Here is a 12,930-nt window from a genome sequence, read left to right as displayed (position 1 = left end):
CTTGAACTGTAGCCTGCCAGGCTCCTTGGTCCATCGGATTCTTCAGACAAGAATACTGGAGTGGGCTGCCATTTCCTTCTCTAATTACAGTGCCCCAATTACTCCAGCATGAAAACCCATGGCAGGTCTTAATGGCAAGAATTTTTAGCATCATCCCCTGCTTCATTTATGTCCCTAGTGTCTCACTTTGTTCCTTTAATTTCCATGCTACTATTTACGCTGTCCTGTTGTAATTTTTAAGTACTCTTGTAAACAACTTCAAATCCTTTTTGGACCAACAAAGAATACAAATATGTGCCCATACAGATGTATATTTCACAACCATGAACTAAACCCCTAACCTCAGCCAACAGTACTGTAAATCCATGTGTCTCTTGGCCCCACAGAGATTACAGAACTCCCTGACTCAGTTCAAGGATCACAGCTGCTGGAAAGCCTCAGAGCCCCAGGTCCAAACCAGAGTGAAAACAGAAATGAGGAAAAGAAAGGAGATGAAAATTATAAAAACTATTTTTCATCCTTTCACACTAAAAGTATTTTTTAATTATACCTATTATCTTATGGATAATAACTTCACGTGAAAACAATAATCTACATTTTTGGCATTAATACTTCTGGAAAATCCCATGGACGAAAGAGCCTGGTAGGCTGCAGTCCATGGGGTCACTAAGAGTCGGATATGACTGAGCGATTTCACTTTCACTCTTCACTTTCATGCACTGGAGAAGGAAATGGCAACCCACTCCCGTGTTCTTGCCTTGAGAATCCCAGGGACAGGCGAGCCTGGTGGGTCGTACAGAGTCGGACACGACTGAAGCGACTTAGCAGCAGCAGCAGCAGCAAGGTAACTTATCTAAATAGGCTTCTCACAATTTAAATAGAATAGTTTTTGTTTCAAACCTTCAGATTATACCATGGCAACAACTCTTTCTTATCTTTGCTTTTTTGGTTATTGTTTTAGTTAGTTCAAGCCAGTTTTTTCTTATTTTACTTTATGTTTTTAACATCATATAGACTGAAAATTACTGATATCATTCTACTTGAAAGGAAAACTGCATACGTGCTCAGTCGTGTCCGACTCTTTGTGATCCCATGAACTGCAGCCCACCAGGCTCTTTTGTCCATGGGATTTTCCAGGCAAGAATCCTTGTTCCTCCAAGGAATGTTCCCAACCCAGGGATCAAACCCGAATCCCCTGTATCCCCTGCATCAGCAGGCGGATTCTTTACCACTGTCCATCTGTGAACTTGGTCATTTTCATTTTGTCCTCTTTAAAATGCATTCAAGCAAGCTTTCTGAGCCTTAAGCTCTGATACATTCAGTCTGGTATCTGATATCTATCAAGACATTCTTGCTAAATTATATGCAGTTGCTGGCCAATTGCTTCAGTTAACCTATCCTCCCCTTTTTTTCCCCCTAATCACAGCCTACAGCCAGGGTAAGAGGAATGATCCACAAACAGATGAATGAAAGCTTGTTAGATAAGCAAATTTAATGTTCAGACAATACTAAATCAACAAATTCTGACAGCCTCATTCCTGCCTACAGTCAGTCTCTCTGCATCCTCAAAAGTCAAGGCTGAGAGTAGTGTGACCTCAACCTAGAAGGCAGGGGTGAGGGCGTGACAACTTTATAATGAGGGAAAAACAAAATACTGTAGGTACTTACAAGAGCTAGTCTCATTTGCTCCTGAAATTCTGTTTCTTGGGTCTGAAGCTTCTTCATCAGTTCCTGCTCTTTGCTAGCCAACTCCTCTTCATGAAGCTTCTGTAATTTAGCAATCTGTTCTGAGGATTTCTGAAAAGCAGCCAAATAGTTAAAAGTGAAACATCCAGATAAAACATGTCACTCTACAACAAAATAATACTTTATTATAGTTCAATCATCAAGCTAACAGATTCCTAAGAGGAAAAATCAGAACATATTTCTCACATCAATCAAAAGTCACAAAATTCTTGAGAGTTTAAAGAAAAACCAGTAAAGGGTTGCTCCTCATTTAGGACATGAAGAGCTGCAGCTTCAATAGTCAGTCCTATGGGGCTGAAGTGCCAATTCCACATCTTATAAAGATGTTCCCACCAAACAAGATGGGGAAGCATAGCAAGGGGAATAAGGATGCATTCAGAGAGGGCACTCCATCATGGGCAAGGTGCCCTGGCTGCACCCATCTAATTATGCCTACCTTTCCAGGCATGTACTACTACTTACTAAAAAGTTTAAGTATTGGTCTTGTTCTTTCTTGAATAGGAAGACTCAAATCTTATAAAAATGTCAAACCACCCTAAATAAATTCGAAAATTTAATAAAATCAAATAAAACTACCAAGCAAATAAGGGAAAGCCCACTGGACAAAATAAACATGGAGTAATAGCCACAGTCTTCTGAACATAAGAGTAATGAGGGGCTATCAAGCACTGGAACAGTACGAAGCTAGAACATACTGCGCAACTAGCGCAGTGTGATACCAGCATGTGACCAGACAAAGCAGTGGGGCGGCACAGGGAACCCAGAAGACCCAGACGCAGCACTGCAATGATTTAGTATGGAATAAAGGCAGCGTGGCATGTCAGAAGGGAAAACACAGGTTACGAAAGAAGTGATTTGAAGACTACTATGTAGTCATCTGGAAAAGATTTAGGTTGGATCCCTACCTCACTCCTCACACTGAATAAATTTTAGTTGGATCAAAAATTTGACCATAAAAAATGAAACCATAAAAGTGTCACATGAGAAAAACACTTTTTTTTTTTTTACTCAATTGAGAATGTCTTAAAGTAGAACAAAAATTTGCTAACATTTAAGGAAAAGAAAACTTTTCTGCATATCACCCCCCCAAAAAAATGATAAAAGACAACAAATTGAAAATTATTTGGATAAAAATATCTATCTCCAAGGGCTAATTCTTACTATAAATAAAAAACTTCAGTAAGAAATCAGTAAGAAAAAGTCCAACAGTCCAAGAGGAAAAGGAATCAGGATTTGATCAGGCAACTCAGAACAGAAAACTATAAATTCCATGTAAACATACAAAAACATGTTTGTCATACTGGTAAGAGATATGTATATCAAAACTACAGTGATGTCATTTTTAACTTAGCTCATAAAGATTTTTAAAAAGTCAGGTAACAACATCTTTGTCAGGGCAGGAACATATTCTAATACTTGAATATAAATGGTCCTCCATCAAGCTTGTAGCAACTAGGCAATGATTAAAACTGCACATGACTTTTGCCTGAGTAATATTCCACTTCTAGGAATCTATTCTAAAGAAACAGATGTTAGTGAATATGATAAGGATATTCACAATTTCAAACAATAAAAACTGAAAGTCTAAATATCTATCCATCAGCAGAAGACTGATAAAATTATGAGCTATTCATAAAATGAAATCCTGAGCTGTCTTTGAAACAAAAAGGGTATCACTATTAACTCAATAACAAAGAACAATAACCAAGACAGATTATTAATTTGGGAAAGCAAAATACAGAACATTAAAAATAACATGCCATCTTTTATTTAAAAAAAAAAATTAAAGAGAGGGTTAGAAAGCAAAAAAGAGAAATTATATGCAGAGATTACCTCTGGGAAGTATACTCAAAAAGATACACATTCATTTCTTTATCAGAATGCTTTTTTCCTATATCCTGAACATCATGAAATGGACATGGTCTAAAATATAAACTTACTCTTCTTTACTGCAGAGAATGTAGGAAAAGTATAAGACTTAAGTTTCAAAATTGCTGTAACCCACTGCAATCTAGAATTATTCTTACTTTCGTGACATCAACAACCTCCTGCTTCACGCAACTTAATTCCTGTTGAAGTCTGACACGTTCCTCCTCTCTTGCTTTTTCAATGGCTTTTATTTGCTCATCCATTTCTGCTTTCATTTTTCTCCGTGCTTCTTCTGTTTTCTGGGCTGTACTCAGGGCTTTCTCAAGTTCCTCAAAAGCTATAATGAAAACAGCAGAAAACAAGTATCTCAAGAAATACTATCATTGAGCTAAAGTGTTTTACATTCAATTGACGTGAACTAAGAGCAGCAGTAGCAGGACATGTTAAAAAACTCATCGCTGTTTAAAGCCAAGAGGCATTTGAATGGTAGTTCAACAAAGCCACAAGAAAGGTCCAGTCACTGAAAGCAATTTGTCATTGAGTTCTAGATTCAGATATTAAGATGGCTTATACTGTATGAACTTAGGCTCAAAGTTGGAAAAAATATTAAATGACTAAAGATTTGCCCCACTCTCCCCACAAGTGTCATTATGGATAGCAAATTCATAGAAATGAATACTTGTACCTGCTCTGTAGCATATAATTGCAATTGCTTCTTTGTCTGCTATGCAAGTTCTTATCTATTATCAATAACTAGGTAACACTACTGTATACTCACTGGGATATTTTTAAGGATGAAAAAATTCTTCTTTGACTAATCGTATTTTCAAAAAAAAACCTCTTAACCATATAATAAAAGCAGGGTTTTTTCCCTAAACATTTACTGGCTGAATCACATATGTAACCAATGTATTTTGATATGAAACCTACTACTTCTGTAAGTTTCAAATTAATGTAGCTAACTAGTAAGAAATCTTTTCCTGATTCAAAAGTGTACAAAAAGGCACTACTAGCATGGAGTTTGGGGGTGAAATAAGTAAGAATACAGGCTCTGCAAAAACAGTCACCTAGGCTACAATAATAAGATCTTTAAGGACAGCTCACCCAGCATCAAACAGAATCTGACAGCATGGGTACAAGAGCTGAGTAACTAGACACCGGAAATACATGAGTATGTGTGTTTGTGTGTGTATGTGTGTGTGTGCGTGTGTGCACTGTGTATGTGTGTAAACACACACTTTCTCTCTCTCCCCCTCTTTCTGACAAAATAATGTCCTGTGAAAATCCTAGTGCTATTATCATCCTCAACTATTTTCTTTAGTCCTCAAAGGATAGAAGATTTCCCTTTACCAAAGAGAAGAACTATAAGTAAAACATCAATTTTCAAGATGGGTTTTAATCCTTTTATGAAATAAATATTCAAGGTGACAATTCATTGACATGTGCAGTATTTTCACTTTCAGTGGTGTAAGAAATGTGGAACTTCAACCAATGATATCCCATAAAAAGCCCTTTCATTAACTACAATTTCACTTAACAGATAGTGGTTTTCGCAAAGAAACTGCATACCTAAAGACAAACTTGTATTCTAAAGCATTTTCTTAATGGAGAAGTATAGTAGGTATAGAAAAAGGCAACAGAAAGATGGAATTCTGCTAACAACTGGGAAACACAACTTACTTTGCTTACTACCTTAAAAAAAAAAAAAACTTCTCTGGCAATCATGCATTTGATATTTAAAAAAAAAAAACCTATCCAACTTATTCATTTCATATGTCCAAAGTATAAAATCAGAGCTCAAATAAGGTCTAAATTTTAAAGGCATATTAATTAAGTTTAATTATTTTTAAAGATTGCCTACTCCAACTTCAGTGATATTTGCCTGCAAACACCAAGATGATAATCCTTAGACATAAATATTCTGGTAAATAAAATATTTAAAGGAATATGATATCTTTTAGCTATTCTTTTACTATAAATTCTGGTGTCCAGCATAAATAAACATCTCTTGCTCGTAATAAGAAATTAGTTTCCTTGTTTCTTAAAAATCAGTCAAGTAAAATGATCAATCACAGGAAAGAAATCTTGTAACAGGGTGCGTACTGCTTAAGTATGAGCTGAAGGCTTACATCTGGGAAAGAAAAACATGGAAAAAGGAATGCTGGTATTTTTTAATGTTTGGATGTCATCACCATCTTTTCCTTACAGCTAATATTCAGCATATAAGATTGTATCTTAGCATTTCTAAGCACGTCACAGAAATATCTTAAATCAGGCTCCAGAGAACCTGAAGATAGCTATGATATTCTTCCAGCAAGACCGAGTTTTAAATGAAAAGCTTCTATCAGTTAAGCAAAACAAAACTGTACATAGTCAATACCAAGTGAAACTTCCTTTTTTTAAAATTCCAGAATCCAATAAAATATAAAAATAGATACAGGGCTCTCACCTTATTAATCAACAACAACAAAAATCAATGCCACAAAGTTCCTTTTGGATATAATTTTTCAAAAGTTAATCTTCCTAACCATACTCAGTAAATTTTAGTACATTCTACATGGTAGTGTAATTTTAGTGCTCAATACTCCAAAACAGTTAAGTCACTTGATTATCCATCATATAATGATTAATGTAGGACAGATCTGGTTCCAAAGTTCTCATCTAAATTTAATCCTTTCTTCCCACGCTCTGCCACCTTGTCAAAAAACCATATAATTTTATACCTAAAAGGACACCTTTGAGACTTTTAATTCGACATCTTCATTGAAATTTAAGAACTGAGTCCTCCAACGTTTCCTTTGGATGATAAATCAACTTAACTATACAGAGTTTAAGGAACAATCCTTATCTTGCATTATTTTTTAAAACTAAGAATGCTGGCATTGATCAGGCTCAGCTGAGCAGTAACATACCTTACTGAACCAGAATTTTTGAACCAATCAGTTACTGATGGCTTCTAACTCTCAACAAAATTCACCATGTTATGCCTCTGACAGACATACAAAAACTCACTGCTTTCCATCTCCATCATGCTTTATGAAAATGTTAAGTCCCCCCAAAACAAAATTTTAAAGAGGCAGTAAAACACGTTTCTATATCCATGTACAGAAAACTTATTTCAAACACATTCTACACTGCACCACAAATGAAGCCACTTCTTTACAGGAAGTCTGTCTCCAAAAACGAGTCCCATTTCAATGTTGAAGGAGGATATGCTGAGAGCCTACTTACTAACCAGAAACATCTCACCTTCTGATCCTGCAACCACCAGATACAGTGAGTGGACTCCATGGCCTGTAATATTCTAAAAGCGAATTCCCCCTCCCCTTTCCAAAAGGAATCTACACTAGGATTTTAACGTTGAGTACTAGAAGAGGTATGTTCTGAAGGCCTACGTAATTTACCTTCCAATTCCCAACAACTTGAGTGAGTGGGGAGGAAGAAAAGAGTGCATCAGCCCCAGCTGACGAGCCTTCTGCCAGCATGCAGGAGTGCGCAGGGAAACCGTGGCCACAGCACACATCAACGGGAAGGCTAAGCACCAGCTGCCGCCAAATGTTGCAAGAACACAGGGTGTTCTTCCAAAGCAAAATTCAATGTATCTCAGGCAATTTTCGTTTTCAAACAAAATCCTGTGAAAACATTTCTACGAAAATGTAATATATCTTAGGAATAGTCCTCTATCAGTTACAAACACAGGGCAGACCTTTTACTGCCAGCTCCTCACCTTCCCCTTAGACAAGGTTCTCTTACATCCATGGGAGGTATAAAAATGGACAAATGCTCATTATAAGAGTTACATGAGCTCAGTAATCCAATCATTTATTCATCATATATTTAGTCTGCCATCTGTCAAGCATATGCTAGGCACTGGGTGATATCAAGAAAGTATTTCACAAAGATAGTTGAAGTTGTAAGGTTGCGGGGGGGGGGGGCGGTGCAAAGTATAAAAGAACTAAGGCTCAGGCTAAGCGAGGACGACTGTGGCATTTGCTTTGTCACCTCAGCATCCTTCCCCGAACCATCCTCAAAGTCCTAACCAGTCGTATTACTAACAGCAAATGCCAGAATTCTGAGATTCTAGGCAGCATTACTATTTTGTAGCACTGTCCTGGAAGACACTTTACAACAAAAATAACAAGACCCACTCTACTCCCCCTGCAGGGAATAAGGAGAGAGGCAGAAAAGTGGAAAGGCTGACAACCTCTAGATTAACTAAGAAGCTGAACAATAACATCAAGCATGAGTAACTAAGCCAGCGCCTATTTCTTTATCCCAGCAAAAAGCTGCTAGAAATGCATGAGGTATTAAAAAAAAACAAACCAGCTAGTACCATGAAATGAATAAAATGCAAATTAACAGAAAAAAAACAACAAAAAGTTCTTCTTTATCAGAATTCCCACCCAATCATCAAGCCTCTTTTGTGAATAAAAGCAAAAGTCTAGAGCAGCAGTTTTCAAAGTCTGATCTCAAAATCCTAGAGTCCCGAGACTCTCTGAGGAGCTATAAGGTCCTCCTTTTTCCAAATACTTCTCTGCATGAACGCAGATGTTCTTGATCTATTTCAACCAAATTAACATATCGCAACAGACTGAATGTGGAAACAGGCATGAAAATCCAGTTATCTTCTATTAAGTTAAACAATAAGATAAGCAAAGATGTAAAATAAGGTTTTTCTTCACACTAAATTGTGTTTTGGGAAATACAGGTAGTTTTCATTAAAGCATTTATACTTACATGTAATAGGTTTTTAACTGTTATTTTTAAATGAACTATTTTTAAAATTTCTTAGCTTTAATTCCTAATATAATAAATACCAATCCATATTACCCACATAATAAAAACTCTTTGGAATCCTCAACAATCTTTAAGAGTACAAGGAGATCCTTGTATCTAAAAAGTTTGGAAACCACTGGTCTAGAGTTTACATAAATGAAAATAAAATGATACTACCACCCAGTGGCATAAACCAGCTAGTGCAATACTTGTAAGCTCGGGCCTTCAGAAATCTAATAAATAATCACATTTTACAATGGAAATCTACTTTTCAAGCCACTGCCCAAAATACATAACAAAATTCACTCTAAAAGATTAACTATGCTTTGACCTTTAAAGTTTTTACAGATCTATCCAAATTTTCACATACTCCTTACATTAATCATGCAAATTCATCTATCAAATATTTTGAAAACTTCAGGATGATCTTGAAAAATACTAGGCTAAAGCTAAGTAAATTTAATTAAACTGAAAGCATGATTCTGTAATAATTGTGTTCCTCTAGTTGCTGATGCTTTCCAGTAACAGTGACAACTGCCAAGAACAGAAGCAAGTGCAGGGTGACAATGACTTTCCAAAGATATGGGTGCACAGCTACTACTGCAGAAACGTATCAGGCACCTACAAATACATGATTATTAAGTAAACAACCTATATCAAAATCTAATTCCATTTAAAATAATAGAGTTTTCCCTCAGGTGTTCATTCAGTGCCAAAATGTGTACCTACTATTTGCCTAAAATGGCACTCTTAAATTCTACTTTAATTCCTAATTTTTTGCCTGAGAAACATGGAATTTTCTTTGTAAAGCTTGTACTAAGTACCCATGATAAGGAAAAAAAACAGCCCTTACCCCAGTCCTGTTCATACAAGGCTTGGGAAAGGCACCATGATTCACTTATTGGCATGTGTGGATGCACAAAAATAAGATGTTTCGTGAGACTTAAGACTCCAAAAAAACTCTGTGACAAATTATCAGCAGCTAACAAAACATTTAAATACACATGTGATTTTTGTTTGTTATTAAATATGCATAAATCTTATACACTGTTTAAAAAGAAACTATTTTAAAGGGTTCTTCAAATAAATATGTTCCACTGAATGCCTTTGGTATTATCAGGCCTATACTATACAAATGAAGGAAAAAAAACCACGACTTGATTTCTGAACAAACACAACATGACAATGGAAAAGCAAACAATGTTACGAGCTACTCTACAGTTTAAAGGGCAGCCAGTCATATAAAACACAGAACTTCAGCAAAAACAGGGCACGTGAAAAGGAAACAGGGTTTATGGAAGTTAATTCACTCTGGAAACTTTCCTAATCCAAGCAGAATATTTTACTCATTTTGCAGAATTGCAGGCAAAAACAATGGGGGGAAGGTGTTAATACTACGATGTGGGTTTTCTTTTATAATGGCTATATTTAAATAACTTAAAAATAACTAACAAAAGAGAGTAGAAATTTATGGGTCAGACTTTATCCTAAGAAAAAATTCAAAGATGGAATAAGCTATATTATAAAGTTGTTATAGTATTATTCTTAATAATGAAAATAAAAAATAATCCAAGTGCTGATCAACAGGGAGATGGTTAGTGATGTACATGCATTCTGACAAAGCCATTAAAATATGTTAGTACATTAGCAACATGGAAAAGTTCTCCTAATATAATGCTAAATAAAGAAAAAGGAGCATACAAAATTATATGGACAATTATGATTACAATTATATAAAATAAGGATTAAGAAAAGACTAAATGGAAGTGTATTGAAACAATAGCAATGTGCTTTCATTTTCTCTATTTCCCAATTTGTTTTTTGTAATACACTACATTAATGATTAGCCAGCTACTCTACCTCCTATTTCAGTTAAAAACATACACACACATGCACATACAAAATAGCCGAGACTTAGTGTGAACTTAACATTCTGTATGGGTGCTACTGAAGAGGTAATATTCTAGACAATTAGTAATAATACCCAGCACTTTAAAAACACCATTACATATTTAAGCTGAATCACCAGAATTCTCCAAATTTAAAATCTGGTTACTTGATGATATGACCATCTATTTTAAAATAACACCTAGAAAGGAATACTATCAACAGTGTTGTAAAATGCTTGTAACAAAAATATTTATTTTTTGGCTTTCTTTATCCACTGAAATAAGTAATTTTAAAAACACAAAAGTGCTACAGTACTGTTCTTCAGAAGACACGCCTAGCAGTTCCACTGTAGAGCTGAAGGCTGATACAACATCCAGCAGGCGTGTTACCATGTACCCACAGTCTAAGTATTTTATGATAGTATTATTCTTTTTAAAATCAGAGACACTCAGATTTCCTTTGTCCTCCAACATATGAGAAGCACCACAGTTTGTCTAGAAAAACTGTGAGAAGCAGTGCAATAGACTGTTTTCCAAGAAAAGTAGTGAGGAATGTATTTGAGCTGATTTGACCTCCAGAATAAGTGTGCCCCCCAAATTAGTTATTTGTCTGCAAATACCCACATGTCAAGAACTGCTAAATATAAATTAATTTTTTACAATAAAAAATGCATTGGAAGAGTTCAGATTCTTTGATAATTATTTTATGTACACATTTACTTCTAAAAATCTTAACCACATAGTCAGCTTTTATGTGTTTAGCCTTTGAATTTTAAATCTAAGAGAAAGACAAACATTTAACAGAGAAACTAAATTCTCCAAGCGCCAGATGATATTCATATGCTACTACAGAAACTCTACTTCCTTTACAAAGACATTTTCTTACTTTTATTACTAAATTTGGACTTTTCTGTTAATTGGAATAATCACTTATAAGTGAACCAAGAACCATATTGTATTTGAACAATTCTGTTCAGACTAAACTAAAACCATTAGACAAAATTCAGTTGATGCACAAAACTAACTTTCATTATAGATTTTAAAGGACAACATCCTCAATATGGAATCAGTATGCTACAATTTTCTATCATTAACCCAATAATTATGACTACAAATATAATTTCAAAAATATCTATAAAAGCACTCATTGTTATCCAAAGACTTTCCAAAGTAAATATTTCTATTAAATAACTATAAATCTTAATTCCCTCTTTAAGTATTTATTAATTTTAAATACTTTGACAGTACAATACACAAATAAGTTTTTTAACTCATAGGCTATTAAATATTTATAAAGTTTTACAAAAATCATATTTAAAGGCAAAATACATAAAAGGTACAAACTACCATGTATAAGCACAAGGAATATAGCCAATATTTTATAGTAACTATAAATGGAATACAACATTTAACAATTGTGAATCACTATGTTATATACCTGAAACTTATGTATCAACTATACCTCAACTAAAAAATAAACAAATAAAGACAAAATATATCTGGAGTTTCAGAGAAGTAGGAGAAGGAGGGCTATATTACGAAACAGTTGACTGCAACAGCAGCCTGGGAAATTTTTATCCTACATATGAATTAACTGTATGTTTCACCTGCCTTTTCATCATTCACCTCATTTTATTTGTTATTCATGGGTTTCTATCCCGTCACCAAGATACACCTCAATTTAAAAAGGAAATGTAACCCTTCACCAGCATTATTTTCTCTCAGCTGGCTACAACAGTCAACAAAAGCAACAATAAAAATGAAAAGGCTCGACATGAGAAGCTCAGACTTTGGAATAGGTTTTTCTGTTCACAGAAACCAGTGTTTAACAGCATCTCATAAGTCTCCAACTGCTTCAAGGAAGTTGTTAGAGATTATAACCTGAGAGATTTTGCTACTAATGCTCTCTAAAAGGAAATCTTCTTAGGTTTAAAATAACTGCAAGGAGATATTTCGGAGCACATCTAGTGTGAACCAACTACCCCTCTCATTCAGACCCATTCCTCTCCTTAAACCTTACAATCTGGTTTCTAAAATCATTTCTGAAACTGCATTCTAATAATTGAATCCTCACGCAAATTAAAAGAAATTTTAAAAAATCTTCATCCCACCTTCTGCATTTTTGGAAATGCCTCCTATATTCCCCAGAAGCCTAAGTGGCCACTATTCCTATGACATCCCAAGTTAACTTTTTTCTTGTCATTTACTTCTCTTCACCAAATGCAAGATCTCTATGTTAAGAGCACAGACGCCAGATGCAAAATGCCCAGATTCAAATCTCAACTACCCATTTAGTTTCTGTGGGTGAATCTAAGCAAGTTACTTAACTTCTATGTTCTTAAGTTTTCCTGTCTCATTCCTTATTTGTAAAATGAGAACAACAGTATACAGGTCACAGAAATGTTAAGGATGAAATACACACACATACGTGAGTGAATACAAGCAAGGCACTCATGACAGCCTTGCAGAAAGTGACAGCTGGCCATCAGCAGCAGGTGCCACCACTGCTGCCAGCAGAGCAGTCTCAGAGAAATCAGCCTCTTGCGTAATGTGACCCACAGACTGCAACCTCAGGCTAATGACTCCAGAAAGACGATCCAATGTCTTATTTCCAAATTTCCACAAGTCAATTCCATCTGGAAAGCGCATA

At 35.3% G+C, this 12,930-nt stretch overlaps 1 protein-coding gene across 10 annotated transcripts in view; it reads right to left on the bottom strand.

The window, feature by feature from the left end:
* The window catches only part of GOLGA4 (golgin A4), a 103,925-nt gene that overhangs the window by 37,221 nt on the left and 53,774 nt on the right, over positions 1–12,930 (bottom strand). For all 10 annotated transcript variants that reach the window (XM_060402785.1, XM_012099381.5, XM_060402786.1 and 7 more), the window contains 2 exons: positions 3,774–3,952; positions 1,669–1,797 (listed from right to left, as the gene is read on the bottom strand). In XM_060402785.1, coding sequence (XP_060258768.1) covers positions 1,669–1,797; positions 3,774–3,952 — 308 coding nt within the window. The remainder of the gene's footprint in view (positions 1–1,668; positions 1,798–3,773; positions 3,953–12,930) is intronic.

Source organism: Ovis aries, chromosome 19 (genome assembly GCF_016772045.2).
Source record: "Ovis aries strain OAR_USU_Benz2616 breed Rambouillet chromosome 19, ARS-UI_Ramb_v3.0, whole genome shotgun sequence".
Classification (NCBI taxonomy): domain Eukaryota; kingdom Metazoa; phylum Chordata; class Mammalia; order Artiodactyla; family Bovidae; genus Ovis; species Ovis aries.
Note: the sequence above shows the minus strand (reverse complement) of the source record. Positions and strands in the feature narration are given on the sequence as shown.